Below are 16874 nucleotides of genomic sequence, written 5' to 3'. Positions count from 1 at the left end.
TTTTGTTGTGCCAGAGATGTTGCCGAGCTGTTGTCAGCGGTGTTCATGATTTATGGTGGGATGCGTTGCCCTTCTCTGGCTGCCGGGGCTCAGGGCCGACCTTTTGGAAAATCAACACGTTTATGGGCTCTGCCGCAGATGTTTTGAGCTCTCTGTGCACACGTTCCATAAATGCACAACCCTATGAAAATAATCCAGAACTCTACTCTGTAACTTTGAAAACAAGAGCGATAGCGACCGGAAATGTCCCCAAATCAAATCATCAAAAAACAAACAAACATATATGTAAGAAAACAGGGAAGGAGATGGAAAGCCTTGTGATATGACGATTGTTTCCAAAATGTTTTCATCTGAACTGATCGAACAACATGAAATGTTTGACTTGTATCCGTTGCATGAACAAACAGTCAATTTGTTAATTCACATAGAAAACATAAGCTTGAGTTTGCCTGCCACAGAAGTACAGTTGTTCCTCTTATGGAAGTCTGTGACGGTTCAGACTTCATAGGAGTGCATTTAGAGATTGGACTATGTAGTGTATGCACGTGGCCACCAGATGTCAGTGTTTTACTGTGAACTAACTAAAGAGCACAGCGACCACAATAGTGTCAACTGAATAGCCTTCTTGTTGTTTAGGTGAAAAGAGGCATTTGCAACAACTTGTATAAATCACCACAAATTCAGTCATACGTGTAAACCAAATTATGGCTGAAAGAAAATAATATTAGTACAAATTTGAAGTAGGCAGAGTGACCCCATATGTTTTAGTGTATTGGCTTGAAAAACAATAAACGCACTGCCTGGACGAGCCTGGGTGTGAAGGTATTTCACCGGGTCTTGTACACACTGTGATAAATCTCAGCAAACATGTGGGATAAATAGGCCTAAATGTAAAATGGAGGACAAGTCAAACAGTTAAAAAAAACATATTGCAGAAGATGGTGTTCCGCTGTGCAGACATTTATAGGTTTTGGTCAAATGATCATCACGAACAGCCCGTTGGGGGGAGGGACAGGCTCGTAGCAGCTCTTATGCAAATCAGCCTGCTCAGCGGGTTTTTATTGGAGAGCAGCGCGGAGGTGTAGCCTGGAAGGCGTGACATCATGCCAATGCAGCTTTATGAAGAAAGTGCGCTTCTCCTGAGCAGGCAGAGAGGTGCGTCCGGTCCGCTGGCGTCATCGGTGGACTTATTGTGTGGCGACTGAAGCCAAACAAGCTGCGCGGTGCAGAATCTCCAGCTCGCACAGAGTTTGATACGGTGGGAGGCTTTTTACGCACGCATGTTTTTTTTCTCTCTCCCCCTTCTGAACTGAAAGCAAAGTTTGGGATTACTGCCATTTTTCGAAAGTAAGCGCGATTTCGCTGACTGTATGAAATAGCTTTGGACATTCGGAGCTCTCTGAAGAGACCAGCTTGCCAGTTAATATGAGCGATTCGCATTTGGGACTGCAGAAAACCCCCATGGATTTCGTCAGCGACTTCGACTTGATGAAGTTCGGCGTTAAGAAAGAGGCAATGCAGGGGATCGACCGCTCCTTCGTCGGGCCATGCAGCCAGCTCCAGAGACCGGACTCCGTTTCCTCCACCCCCGGCAGCACACCTTGTAACTCGGTACCCTCATCACCAAACCTCAATCCAAACGAGCAGAGAAATAACCCCGGGGGCGACCAGTTCTGGATACCCAACAACGGGGGTTACCCTCAGCAAATGTACCCTCAGGCTTTTGGTCTGACACCCGAGGACGCAATGGAGGCCCTAATCGGCGCCACGGCGCAGCAGGGACATCCATCTGTGCCCCACGGCCACCAGCAGCCACATTTCCAAGCCGACTACGAAGGGTACGGCCAACTCAACGAGCCTGTCCAGCACTACGCGGGACTCCCGGGTCACCCCGACATGCAAGGGATCCACAGCAGTCACTGCCAAGACCCTTATATCAAAGATGACATGGATTGCGAGTCTGATGAGTCGCCGGAGGACAAGCAGGTCCTCGGTGCGCACCACAGCCGCCACGACCGGCTGTCCAACGCCGACGACCACTTCTCAGATGACCAGCTGGTGTCGATGACCGTCAGGGAGCTCAATCGGCACCTCAGAGGCCTCGGCAAGGACGAAGTGATGCGTCTGAAGCAGAAGCGCCGAACCCTGAAAAACCGAGGTTACGCACAGTCCTGCCGTTACAAGCGCGTCCAGCAGAAGCACGTTTTGGAGCACGAAAAGACCAGCCTGGTGTCACAGGTTGAGCAGCTGAAACATGAACTGAACAGACTGATGCGGGAGAGGGATGCATACAAAAATAAATGTGATAAACTGTCCGGTGCAAACTGTTACCACGAAACTGGGTCTACCAGTGACAACCCTTCCTCACCTGAGTATTTAATGTGACTTTGTTAAATTTCCTGCAGAACTGATACTTTTCCATGGGGGAGGCATTATGTTGACAGCTCGCTTTGCTTTTTAAACAAACAAGCCCATGGATTCACCAAGTTGTAATTAATGTTGGACAAAAGGATATCGCTCAAATCATTGTAATAGATTACAACTAGGCAACAAGTTATGACACAAAATTACAATAAGGCATGCATGCAGGACATGCATGAGATGTTTTTTTTTCTATACAGGCGTATCTGTATTTTGTCTGAAAGGACATACTTGAAATCAGAGAATATTTCCTTTTTATTAATATACAACTTTAATCCTTCTGCATTAGTTACTCATCGATCTTTATTTTAGTGATTTTGCTTTGCTTAGTTTTTGTAGCTCAAATTATATTTTGTGTCCACGCTTCCTTAAAATAGACGACATACAAAGAAGAATTACGTTTAAATGGCATTTCTGTTATTTTTTATGAAGCTGATTCTGCTGGACAGATGTTTTCCTTATTTGCTTTTCTTTTTAAGATAATATATGATTATGCAAATTGTTTTTCATCCACTATGTTTTTAATTTGCTATGGATCAATAAAACTATTGTGACTTTTTAAAATTGTGTCTCATCTGCTGATAGAATTACTCTCCCACAAAAAGAAGTCCACACAGTGAAATATTTAGGCTACCTCAAATAGCACAGTTTTCTTTCACGTTTCTGATACACCGTAATTATTAGTACTGTCATTTGTTATTCTTATGAGGGCTTACAACATTTTCAAGATTCACACTCACAATATACAATGAAAAAAAATGCTGAATCCACAAAAGGAAACACACACTACATTAAATTATAATATTGAAATCTCTTGGATAGGAATATATAAATGAAACTAGTTTGTGTGCAGTGTAGAAGACAACACGTACAAAACATTGCCTCTTCTATAACTTTAACATTATACTATAACCCCATACATTCTTTTAAAAACATACATAAATTCTAATTTGTTTATCATATTATTATTATAAGACGGCCAAAACAAGGAGCGCAGTAACAGCGTTGTGTATCTGTTGGTTTGGTGGTGAATGAAAGGATGAGTGGCTTTCCCTCCTTCCCTGACCTCTGGCCTTCATGGAGTGCTGCTTCCTGTGGGACCCCGGCATGTGAGAGCACAGGGGGCTGACTGGCAGGGGCTGTGGGGCACAGATAAAACAGGAGTGGAAATCAGGCTTCCCTTCAGCTCTCTTCCTCAGACAAACAGATCACCTCTGCATTCATTAACAGAGGAAGAGAGAAACAGCAACCACGGCACACACACTGCTTCGGCGCTCCTCTGGCCGGCTCCGGAGGAATTTTTGCACCCGTTTTATTTTTTGGGGTTGTTTTTTTTTTTTGTGTGTCCTCCTGTTACATTTTGAAATCGTCGAGCAAATTTCCTGACAACAGATCGTTCCCAGTTCAGGACTACAATAATATTTGGATGACCGTAATAGTACCAAGGCCACTGTGATAATGTGTGATAAGTGGCCACATTGTAAATTGAGTTTATAACCTCTGTCATGGCCTCTGTGCTGAGAAGACAGAGACGAATTTAGGGAGTTTTTCACCGTGAGAGGAGACTTTCTCCTCCCGCTTAGCGAGAATTCAGCTGGGCAGGTGGCTTTGTTAATGGCGCCACCCTTTAACCTGGAAAACCAGGTTCTCTTTTCTTGTGTGACCCCTGACAGTTTTGACCTCACCCCTCAGTTGAGAGAGAGCAGCTCTAAAATCAAACCACAGGTGCAAAAAACACGTTCCTTCTGTAAACAGACCCAATCCCTGAAGGTCGGCTCGCTGCACTGGGACTACGTGACGTAGAGGAGTGCGTTTGTGAACGCCAAGGAGAGGTAGCTGAAAATAACCAGATGGTTATTGCAATGAATAATGCTCCTCTATATTTTAATGTTATTGGGAAGGGCTCATTAATCAGTGGCTCTTATAGATGGAATGAGACTTTGTTTACAGGCACAGTTTAATTTTCCTCTATTTCAGAAGTGTAATCGTAAATATTCTCATTAACGGTAAACCTACTCCGACGACTGCTGGGCAGAGAGTGAAACTCGATAGATATTGAAGAATTCTGTTATCAAATTAGTTACATTTCTTTGTTCCTTTTATTTGTTTGTCTTAAATACATATCATTTAAATGTCTTGATGTAATTTCTAAATCACATAATCGGGTGAAATATTAAACGGCTGAGTGCCTAACATAAACTAAAACCTTTCCAGAAATCTGCAGCATTTCAGATTGAACCACCTCAAGTGTAAGGGTTTATTGGCACATGCAAATTGGAGACAACTAAGCGCAAGGTATGCATGTTTGTGTATACTTGCATATGTTTAACATCGCCTGCACTGATGCATTTTAGTAGGTGTGGTTTTTCAATCACTTCTTTGTTCCGTGTGGTGTGTTTGCGCACTTACATACATCACATGAGGATTTGTAAGCAACGGCGGAATAATACAGTAGAAGTGTTTGGCGAGGAAAGCGGTTTGTGGTACTGTGTGACAGTGTGCAGGGTGCCATTGTAGAAACGATTAGCCAGCTCTTTTCCCTCGCATGTGATAGGCTGTTGGGCCTGATGTGGGAGCCTCACACTACCCCTCCCCCCCCTTCCCTCCTCCCCGCCACCAACACCCCGAGCCCACAGCGCCTGAGGCTGGCTACTGAGTCAGCAGGAGGGAAAGGTGTCTGCACGGCTGTGGCATCAGAACAAGAGAGAAAGCAAAATAGCTGGAGAAGGATAAAGAGCAGTGAAAACGATTTAGAATAGACACGCTTGCATTTTTTAAAAACAGATGGAGAGAAGGAACGACTGCACGAAGTGGAAAGAAAAAAAAGGCAGAATGCGATGATGAAGCTGGTTAAAGAGGAAGCATGATCATCTCCTAAATTATTTCAAAACCTCTTCTGCAGAGGCCTTTTTATTACATTGTGACTAAGATGTCCACTTTAGATGTAACCGTGGCACACTTTAACACAATGAATAACGCCCCGTAGATGGCTGGTGTTCAGTGAAAACACTTGAACGTGTCCCATCAGAATCTGTTAAACGTGGTGCCCATCTCTTGGCTGAGTGCAGGGGCTTGCCAAGGCCTGGCTGCATCTCAGACAGCGGACACAGACAGAGGAATGCTGCAGAGACTCACCATTGTGTGGGGAGAGGCAGAGGAATGCAGGCTGCCAGGCGACGTACGCTGTCACCAATGAACACAGCCAGAGGCCTCGAGCCACGAGGGCCAACAGGCCCCACAGTGGAACATCACTCGCCACTTCCATCTGGGATATCATACCCAGCTTCTGTGGACTGTGTTGGTTTGGCCCAGTGTGACTTTCTAAACGCAGAGTATCTGTCACAAAAAAAACGTCAGAGATTAGATAGAAAATGACCCGTTAGTTGATCAGCTGAGTAAATATTATTTTGTTTTAAACAAACCCTGTTGATCAATCTGTGAATCTTGCCCTCGCAATAATGATTGGCACTATTCTCCTGTGGCTAAATGTCAACTGAACAGACATTTGACCCCCAATAACAAGCCTTTTCCAGCCTCAGCCGGTTCTTTCACCCGATGTTTTGCAACAGCAAATGCTCACACTGGTGATCGTCTGTGAAGAGTGGCTTCACGTGAAGCGCAGAGCAGAGATTGGGATGGAGGACAGGATGGACGAGGGGCTTCCTCTTTCACTTCCTATATGAGGGTCCAGTCAAGTGACTCTTTGTGAGAGTGGTAGGTTGTATGTCGCAGGAAAACGCAGCTTCGACGGCTGTGGTTTCCGCTCAGGATGTCCAGTCGTTTCTGCGCACGGTTGTGACACTGTGAATCATGCAGCGATCACACACGCACAGAGACGTCTCCATGGACATGGCACACACACACACACGCAGACATGCCTATGCAAATACAGACAATCATGTGTGTATGTGCTTTCTTGCTCTTTCACACAGAAGGCTTTTTTTTTTGTCAGTGTTGCCACATCACAAAAGATTCCATGGTAATTACTATTGTAGGTTACTACTGCTAGTGACTTAGATGATCACATGATGAACTCTGCAGGCTCTAACAGAGTGGATTAATGTGTAGCCTCAGAACTACAATAAAGATTGTCTTGCTATCTTATTGGCCATAATAAGGAATCTTGCTTCCTGGGGACGTCGTGTTTCACATGTTTGTGCATGATCTCCTGGCGATCTGATAGGAAGGTTCCTTGATAAAGTGCTTGTCACGTTTCAGTGGACATCACTGACAGAAGTGTGACAAAGTCCTGTCACATTACAGGCATGGACTTTAGTTAGCGAGCAAAGGTTGAACCACTGTATGTAATGATTATACAGGTTACTCCCAGCGTGACAGAAACATTATAAAACAGCCCGAGTCTGTTACCAGAGGATGAAAAACAGAGGTGTTTTGCTGGCATGCACAGCAGGGGTAAATGAACTGTGCGTCTGAAGCGACTGATCATTTCAGATACAATCCGATGACCACACCCTCAACACCGTGACTTGCTCTCATACGATGGACACCCAGCATATTTGTCCCCGTTTCGTGAGTGACGCTGCAGTTAAATACGCTTGCAGCGTAAATAAGAGGCCAGAGAGTGAATGAGGGGTCATTAGAGAGAGGAGAAGAGTAGAAAAAAAAACCAAGAGAAGGAATCTCCTTTCCTTTCATTCCGTGCTAGGATTTCCTGTTCGGTTTTATGGGGGTCATGCAGCTGGCAGGCGCCCTCCTGTTTCTGTCCATAATGATGACAGGCGTCCATTAGTGCACAGTAGAAACACGAGCCACAGAGGTTAACACAGGCTCTCTCTCCCCCCCCTGACAGCCTCTTCCCTTTCCACAGCCCCTGGCCCCCAGTATACAGCCTACCTATCTATAGGGCAGATAATTGTGGCTCTCAATTGCTGTTGGCAAAACGTCGCTGATTAAGGGTCAGCTCCTGCTCAGACACCAGTATGTGCACCCTGGCGAGTTTATCACAACCCGGAAAGCAGATCCGGCCCTCTGGGACCATATTATGTCTCTGGTATATAACAAACTCGCATCCAGGAAGAGTAATGGGGAGACTAGTTTCTGAGAAGAGCGCTGCAGATGAAAAAATAAATGGTTGTTGGTACAGTTAGAGAACAAAAGAGAAGAAAGCATGTTTTTTAAAGTAGGATCTCATTTTGTTTTTTGGGCATGGTGTCACTGAGTCTGAATGAATGGTGGCCCAAAAAGAATAGCAAAAGATATCCCAGAGAAATACAATATTATCTTGATCGGGTTTAGTTGGAAAATCCTAAAGAAACTAGATTTTTCTTGTTGTACTGTTAGAGCCTCTCATGAAGAGTCAGAAAGGCAGTTGGACAGATGAGAGGGTTTGAAAAGTACCATTCAACACCCTTCTTCATAAGTTTCTGCGGGTGTCATACGTTCTGGTAAAGTCTAACAGGCCTCCTTGGAATTGGGTGTGTCAATCTTCCACTGGTGTGTCATGTTAACATCTCCCTTGTGTCATAACTCTCCCCTCATGTTTCTCAGATGCACTATGCTGAACTTAAAGCCATATCATTTTTCCTTTCAGCTGATTTTAGCGCAGCCGGATCCGTCTCTGTGTCCTCTACGCAGCTGGAGGATTTGGCAGGACAGCGTTCACACGCCCATTCTTTGATTCTTTGGCCATCTTTGTCATCATGGGCGATGTTAAGCCTCCGCTACAACAACTGAGTAACAACCATCTTTGTGCTGCGGGGTGGACTGTCTGGGAGAGAAGCTTGTGATTTGCCAACACAGGGCTTATAAGGACTCTATTTAAGGGGATGCAGGCCTTTATACTACAGTGAACCCATGTACTTGTTTGTTCTTTTTGTGGTCAAGATACAGGAAGTACTTTGTTCTGGGATTCAACAGCAGAAAAAAAAAGAAACCCGAACTTCTCAAAAGAATGAAATGAAAGGTTACAAGTAAAAAAAAAAAAAGTTTATAGACGGTGTGATAAGAAGAGTTCATTTGTTAGACAAATGAAAACTTCTCGTGATTTAATTGTTGCACATAGAAAAGAATTCTCATGGTTACGTGAAAATTTTGAACTTTGACAACCTGCATTATCTATTTTTTGGCCACTTAGGGGGAGCAGAAACAAACGGTAAACACCAACATTTTATCACCGTTTAGAGGATTAGTTCGACCTTCCGTCGCAGACTGAAAACTCATCTGTGCACACTGCACCTTTGCCCTTAAGTGATAAAATGAGTATCTTTCTCTTGTTGTCTCCAAATGTAGCACTTGAAGTAATTCAGCATATTTGATGAAGTTGATGTGACTTCCATGATTCTTCCTCTTTTCAGGGTCAACCCCAGATGGTTGAATGCACTTATTGTAAGTCACGGTGGATAAAAACTTCAGCTAAATGAATGTAATGTTATGTTTTGGGAAGCTACAGCCTAGCTAGCTAGCTCTGCCCAAACTTGAGTTTGGCAACCGCTGAGTTGGTGGACAATTCTCTGTTCATCTCTTTGAGTGGCTCTTTTATATATATTCATGTGAATCATTTTTAATATAACAAGACTAATGCCTGCTTTTATGCTCTGTGGCTTGTGCACCTGTGCGTTCTGTGCGGGCACCTTTCCTGAACGCCAGGCTTTCACAGTGCTGCAGCTTATTGAGCGTGTTATTTTCTTTTGAGTTACATTTTCAGGAAGTGTGAGTACACCAGCGGTTGTGTGACGCTGTAGGCCTACTAATCCACTGCTGAGGCACAGTTCTGAGGTGCTTTTAGCTAAATGCTACCGTCAGCATGCTAACAAGCTCGCAATGGCAATGTTAAAATGTTGATGCTTAGCAAATATAATGTTTGCCATGTTCACCGTCTTAGTTTAGCACCAAATAAAAATGTCAACCTGATGACGCCACTAGACAGAATGTCGGAGAATATCCAAAGTTATAATTAGTTTCGTCCTGAGGCAGACATGACTGTCACATGGCAATCCATCCAATAAGTGATGAGACATTTCATTGAAAACCACAAATGTCAACCTCATGGTGGCAATAGAGGAAAGTCAGGGGATCATGAGTATATGTGCAAAATGTTTTTCCACCCAATGAGTTGAAATATTTCAGTTTAGACCAAAGCCCTGACAGACAGAATGATATCTTTATTGTAGCTGCTTTAAAATTTTAATTTTTGTGAAAGTTATTTTTGAGGCTGTAGTTTTTGGTGATGTTGGGCTGGATAGCATGATATTATGTATCGTATTATTATTACTTACAGAAAGGAGGTTATGTTTTGGGTTTGGTTTGTCTGTCCGTCAACGGGACTATGGAATAACTACACGTCCAGATTTTGGGTATGGGTGGAGTGTAGCATGGGAAGAACCCATTACATTTGGACGCATTATTTTTCCCTTATGTAAACGACCAAGGCGGAGGCCTGCGCTCTCTGTGAGCCCTTCTAGTTTATCATGAGATACAGCTTATTGTTTACTGTTTACTGAGTCTTTATAGCCTTTACAAGGCAAAACAGAATTGGTATGACTGCCCCGATGTAAAACTGCAATTTTTTTATTTTTTTTTTTAAAAGCAGCAGTTTAGTTTTAGAGAAGAGAAAGTGATTTGTATGAAGTAACACACTGCCCACACGTGGTCAAGCAGCGGCCTGCAGCACTATCATGTCCAGGCTGAACAACAACAACACAAGCGGGTGGCCTCTGAGCTGCAACCCAACAAACTCTGACCTCAGTCAGGTGTTGAGAAACATTCAACAGTCCAAATGTTGTGGGAACCCGTCATCTGTTTGCCTCCCGCACGTTTGCACTGTCCTCTGGAGCACAGATGAAACCTCCGACAAAAATCAGGCAAAATGAGTTGAACATTACCAATGACAAACTATCAGACTGATAACATCCAAGCCCAGAAAGAAAACGATATTGAAATGTGCCTCTCTGCCGTTTGGCTGCCCTGGTGAAAAACATTCGGAGCGAGCATGTCAGCTTCAAGTCTCTTTTGTACAGGCGAGGTCAGAAGGTCACCATAACTCCGTGAGTGACAGCGGTAATGGAGAGCGAAGCTATATTTAAATCCCGAGGAGAGGAACAGCCTTGACTCATGTGTGGACCTTGTGCATCCTCTTTCCACACAAAAAAATGAATCTGCTCATCTTGTTAAATTTCCTAGCACCCGTATGGCTTAGTGGCAGTAATTATTTTCAGATGCTGATTGTGAAATCTATCGCTCTATCTATCTATTGCTAAAAAAAGAATGTATATTTTTGGCAATGCTCTCATGTCCCTTCTTAAAAACATAGTAGGTTGTGTTTTGTTGGAAATAGTTCGGTATCACTGCCTGGTTCGAATAGATGTCATTGATCCGTGTGATAAAGCGAACCCTCTCTTTAAAGATTCTTTCCCAATGTCCTGCTAAGGGAGTTCAGCTGCTTTGTTGTCTGAATAGATCTGGAGTCTAACTGTGTTGATTCGCCTGTGGCAGCTGAGGTGTTTAGCAAAGGCTGCTGTGGTTGATCGGTGGAAGGAGTGGAAAGCAGGAGCTTTGGGCTTTCCCACAGAACCAGTGGAGAAGACTTTGAAATAGGAGCAGCTTCTCAGAAGCTTTATCAAGCCCTGATCGCCTGATAAATCTGTCAGAGGCCACAGCCCCGTCCATAGGAACCTGTTATTCATATGTGCTAGTAAAACAGATCTTTGAAGGACTAATCCTTTAATCCTGATTCATTGTTTCATCAGCAGAAGAAACACTTGTGTTTGCTGCAAATACTTAAAACTTGTTATCTCGAGCAGTGCTTCCCAAAACAGTTTAAAGTGTCACATGAATGTTTTGAGATTAATGAGGAAAGTGTGGCACATGGATTGTACGTTATCCCTTCAGTCTTTTGTGTTTTCAGACCGGCTCTCCCCCGGGGCTACTTTGACATGCACGTGCATACCTATCTGTGCTGCCATCTCTTTACAGTATATCTGTGTCAGCAGCGGGCTGAAGCAGGAGCATGAGAAATGGAGGCAAGCTCGGTCCTCAGTCCCACGGATAGGGGCTGTGCACTCAGCTGTAAACAGCTTCTGTGTGTGTGTGTGTGTGTGTGTGTGTGTGTCTCATGAGTCTTTATTTCCATCTGTTTTCATCACCTCTGGAAAGGTGGCATGACGAGTCTTCCCACAGGAGTGGCGAGAGCGTTGCCGTCCCGCACCTTCCTCCTCTCCTCACCTTACTTGATGACATGGGCCTTATCGCTGCATCTGCCAGGCCAGTTAGTCCTTCCCCTTTGTTTGAGGATTAGGGGATGCTGCTGCACCCATTGTGAGCTACGCAGCGCTAAGTTGGGAGATTTCCGACACGGACAGGGCACAGATATCTTCCTCTGTCCGCAGTTAGAGTCAAACGATTATTTCAGATAATCTGATGCATAATTGAATAATATCTGTGGCTGCTGTGATGAACTCTCTCCGACTGCTAAATATGCAAATAATTTCTTTCTTTTTTTTTTTTTACTCCGCAATTGCATTGAATCATCATTCTGTTTGGCCTCGAGCTGTGGGGGAGAGAAGTGGCTTGTTTGGACCCACAAGTCAGGAAGCTGTGAAGCTACGTACCTGATATGATTAACTGAAATACGAGTCCTCCATAATATTTCGCGCCAATATATAAGGTCAGAATGTGATGCATTTCATTCAGTTTGACTCCAGGAAATGTTTCACAAAAGTACTGACAGCATCAAAGAGGGGATGCCTTCGCTCCACGGTGAGCCACCATTACAAAGAGAGGTTGACCTTGCCTTTGGCCTCTTGGCTGTCTGACAAAGCAATCCCCATGCTCTAGTGCAGTACGGCTGTCCTCTAAATGAAAGTAGCTGAGAGGCGAAGGGCAAAGAGGCCTATGGAATATCAATGTGCGATGCTCTCAATTAAGATTAAAGCTTCAAATGGAATCCTATGGAGCCGCTTCCCTAAGAAATGCTTGACATTTTACCCTTGCTGACTCTGGATAAAAAAAAAAAAAGAGTCCTGCGCCACCAGTACCACCACCGCTACCACCCCAGCCGCTAACTAGCTGCCCCTCCTCTGCAATTCACTGAATTCATTCTGTAGATATTGACTTAGGCTACAGTCACACTTCTAAGAAATAAGTGAAATGGATCATCTTACTGCCAGTGGATGATAAGAATACTGAAATATGAAAAAGCATCTGGATCAGCAAAATGACAAACTGGGGGGGGGGCGGATGGGGGGAATATGAGGCAGTCATGATAAACCCTTAGAGACAAATTCCCTACAGCTAGACGGAGAACTGAGGATAGGAAAGAGAGGGGAATAGAGGTAAAGGAGAAAAGAAAATATACATCTGCAACATGCCCATTTTAAATGTATGTTTAAGAGATCAATTTACAATACGTGCATCCCCTCTGAAGAGCACGGACAGACTGCACGTAGACAGCCATAGACGTCTGATCTGAAACATTTATTATATCACTGTATTTTACGTTCAGTTTAATGAATTAATACATCACATCGTTCCTCTGACAATTGCACACAATATTGTCTGTGTATTTGCAACGACTAAACACCCCTCATTCATAAGAGACAGCCAATTACTAAGCTGCAATTCTGTGCTTTATTCCTTATAATTAGTACAATGTTTATTTAGCAGTTTGTTAAGATTCAGCAGATGTCGTTTCTAGGCCAGTGGCTTCGGTTTGAATATAAAACACGAGTCGGTATTTACACGGAATATGCGGCACATTTCCTGGTGATTTACAGAACATGATGTCAGTTGTTTGCATCTGATCTTGTAGATTAATGCAGATTATGATGTTGTTTACAGTGTGTATCTGCCAGTATCATCACATCTGAGCTGTGCAAGCATTTCTAGTTATGATTTTTATGGGGAAAAAACAGTATGTGGCCATTTAATTACAGTATGTGGCCATTTAATTCAAGACAAAAAAAAACCCACACATCTGCTCATTTTGTTGAGCTTATGAAACTCCAGGTGGGGCTAAGCTATATGTACAACGGTGATATTACATTTTATTGATGAAAGTAAGAAAGCAGGGGCTGATAATGAATGCCATGTAGAAAATAAGATCAAAATGGAGCCTACGTGTAAACTCCACCCTTGATAAACAGAATTCCACATCACGCTCCAACTCTGCAGTTAACTGAATCAATGCAATTCCACTTGTGCTGATCTTGCAGACTGAGGCCCTTCCCCCACCCACCCTCTCTCCCTCCCTCCCTCCCTCCCTCCCTCCCTCTCCCTCTCTCGCTCTCTTTCTCTCTCTCTGTAACACACACACAAACCCGTCTCCCTCCCCGTGCAGGTCTACCCATCGTAACACATTAGCAGTGGAAGCCATCACACAATCAAGACAAGGCAGCGTATGAGACGTCAGGCCAATTTGTTTCCTTCTTGGAGCTACATCACATTAGCAGGGTGGCTATACCCTTGAGCTAAATCCAAGTTCACACAGAGGGAGCGGGCAGCCGGACAGGAGGGCAGCAATGTCAGCACTTTTCAGACGGCTGCTGACAGCAGACTGACATGTATGAAAAAAAAAAAAGCTTGATAGTTTGAAATATGGTCCTTTGGATGTTTCTTTTTTTTTGTAAGGCATATCCTGAGGCTCGGAAGAGAAAGAGTGCACAGTCAGAAAACTAAAAAGTTCCTCAGTCAGAGGTCAGGACATCAAATGAATCTGTCGAGTAAATGAAAGGACCAGATTTTATTTCCTCTCTCATCAGGATTTCACGCCTCCAAACAAATTGCGATATGACTTCAGCTTTGCCCTCCCTGAATCAGAAGACAAATGTGACTTGGAGAGACCAGTCAATAGTTCAATTATCTGATGTCTGTCTTGCTTAATTAAACATATAATTGACTATCCAAGCACTAATGATAGCCATCCCATTACCCATGAATCCATTGGATTTGTCATAACCACCACTTGACCCCGCTGTGGATAGACTGACCTCAGGTACCGGGTCAGAGTGTATCCACTGTTCACCGCTGTTTGAGACTGTATTCCATCGTATGTCTCTGAAAGTGGCTCTCAGCTCTGCCAAAAACAGTTGGAGGGAAAAATGCAATTACTGCAAGATTATCATACTGCTTCCGTTTGACTTTTCTGACTGAATTCATGAATATATATGAATCCATCTTGCATCTCAATCTGGAACAGCCCCCATCTTAGCCCCCCACATCTATGTTTGGCTGGTGGCATTTTCTTTGTTTCCTCAAAGTGTGTTCTTACAGGAAGATTAAAGTGTTACCCCGAAAGACCCAGACCATCATTTAAAAAAAGTATGAAACGAATGATGAAGAATTTCAGAACGCTTTGTCCGTGTAAAAAAAAATCCCCGAAAATGTATTTCCAGAACTTTAAGGGAGAATGCATAAAGGATGTGTTTTTCCTAAATATAGTTGTTGTCAGGTAAAAACCTCCAAAACTAATAACTAATAAACCCAACCTGTTTTTTAGCGTGATGACCAAGCGTTTTTTAAGTTTAGAAAGGTTTTCATGAGCTTCGGGCCCGTACAATTTCTTCAAACCATAGAGGACCATTTAAATTGAAGGAATATTCAGAAAAATGTTGTTGCGGCAAGTTGAGAAGATTGATGCCACTCTCATATCTGTCCATTGAGTATGAAGCAATAGAGCTAGGAGACAATTAGCGTAGCTGTAGCTAAGTCACTGTGCTCGGCTGGGAAATAGCTTCAGCACGCAGCTTTCTGTAAAATTACAAATTGTTGTTTTCATATTTTAGTTTGTGTACACATAAAAAAACAAGATAAGGCATTTAGATATGTTGGTAGGTGTATTTTTTAACTTCAAACAGAGCCAGGCTAGCTGTTTTCCCCACTTTCCTCTATCTTATGCTAATCTAAGCTAACCATCTCCTGACTGTAGCTTCATACCTATCAGACAGACAAGAGAGTGGTATCAATCTTCTCATCTCCCTCTCAGCAAGAAAGTGATTTAGCATATTTTTCAAAATGTTAGACTCTTAGTCTTAGTTAGTGATTTAAAACAGGAAACTCACAATCACTTCCAAACTGTTACCATTTGAAAATGTGAGTTTGATTTTAGTGTCAATACAATACCAGAGTGTTGGTACCAATACCAAAATACTTACGTTTTTATACCTTGTTTTTGACAAATTTCTAAAACACTTCTTGTTAGTTTACAAAATAATCTAAATTTCACAGATGCTAAATGTTGTAAAAACACAAACGGAGACACAAGACCTTTGTCAAAAACAAAACAGGAACCGTCACTATTATGAATATGACTAGATATTTCATGTCAGTTTTGTTTTTGATAATTGGTTGAATTAACCAATTATCAAAAACAAAACTGACATGAAATATCTAGGTTTCTTTAATTTGCCCGTACATAACATTTAAGCAATATAAAGCCATAGTAAACAAGAACACAAATCAACTAACTTAAGTTGAATTCACTGAGACTAATTGGTACTTGACAGTTTTATATAATCTGTGCAACAGAGAGATTCTGGTTGGTGTTGAGGTTCAACACCAAGCCCTGTTTTTTACTCAATAATCAGTTCTGTTCATGAGGTCCACACTCAGTGCTACAGTTGTGTAAATATCAAATCACTGCACACTTCTAAATGCCTGACAACATACCTATACCCAACCCTCAAACACACACAGAGCACCCCTCTCTCCCTGAATGTATCACCAACCTTTGGACTTCCCCATTACTCCCCTTAATAGCTCAATCTGACGGATCATTTAAAAGCCAGCTGAAACAGACAGATGGGTAATGGATTGCATGACAAATCAATGCCGGGATCAATGGAAGACATGCATCAATAAATGGATAGAGAGCTGCTGAAATAGACACCAGAGTTAATGTGGAACAGTGTAGAACATCATTGTGTGGAGCACACAGTGGAGACGGCTAATACGAGTCGCCCTGGCTGATAAGGTGTCCTTTTGAATAATGGAGACAACAAACTGACAGTGATAAGCTAAACCTAAGCTATGCTGCTAGAGTGTTTGCTGAAGGAGCTGCGTATTTAGTGCCCATCCCCAACACACACACACACACACACACACACACACACACACACACACACACAGACTCTCTCTCTCTCTCTCATAAAGCCAATTCCTCTGCCTACTGTACCTCCACAGCAGTTTCCTGCCAATTCACACGAGTATAATCATGTAACAATCCTGATTAGACCGGGGCTGTGGTGAACTGGACTGTAGATACAGTATCATGGGCGCAGTAAGGCTCAAATCTTTTTTAAATATGACAAATCTGTGTTTGTTTTTTTGTACAAAACACAAAGTCCCAGGAATCTTTTCTCTGTCCTCATCAGGGACGTATGAGCAAACACAGAGTCACCTTCATCAGGGACAAACTATATAGTTGTTTTTCAGATGTACGTACAGAATGCTGAGCTAACATGCAGGGACACATGGTGTTGTGGTGGAGCAGCCCACCACAA

At 43.1% G+C, this 16874-nt stretch overlaps 1 protein-coding gene across 1 annotated transcript; it reads left to right on the top strand.

Annotated features, from left to right (window-relative positions):
• The first annotated feature begins 1129 nt into the window (after positions 1 to 1129).
• On the top strand, positions 1130 to 2985 carry mafbb (v-maf avian musculoaponeurotic fibrosarcoma oncogene homolog Bb). The gene has a single exon (XM_031847495.1). It carries the CDS (start codon positions 1426 to 1428, stop codon positions 2383 to 2385), a length of 960 nt encoding a protein of 319 aa, XP_031703355.1. The 5' UTR covers positions 1130 to 1425; the 3' UTR covers positions 2386 to 2985.
• The last annotated feature ends 13889 nt before the right edge of the window (positions 2986 to 16874 follow it).

The sequence above is a fragment of the Anarrhichthys ocellatus genome, unplaced genomic scaffold (assembly GCF_004355925.1).
Source record: "Anarrhichthys ocellatus isolate YVR2014 unplaced genomic scaffold, GSC_Weel_1.0 scaffold1, whole genome shotgun sequence".
NCBI classification, from domain to species: domain Eukaryota; kingdom Metazoa; phylum Chordata; class Actinopteri; order Perciformes; family Anarhichadidae; genus Anarrhichthys; species Anarrhichthys ocellatus.
The sequence above is the reverse complement of the archived record's forward strand: the minus strand, read 5'-3'. Positions and strand labels throughout refer to the sequence as shown.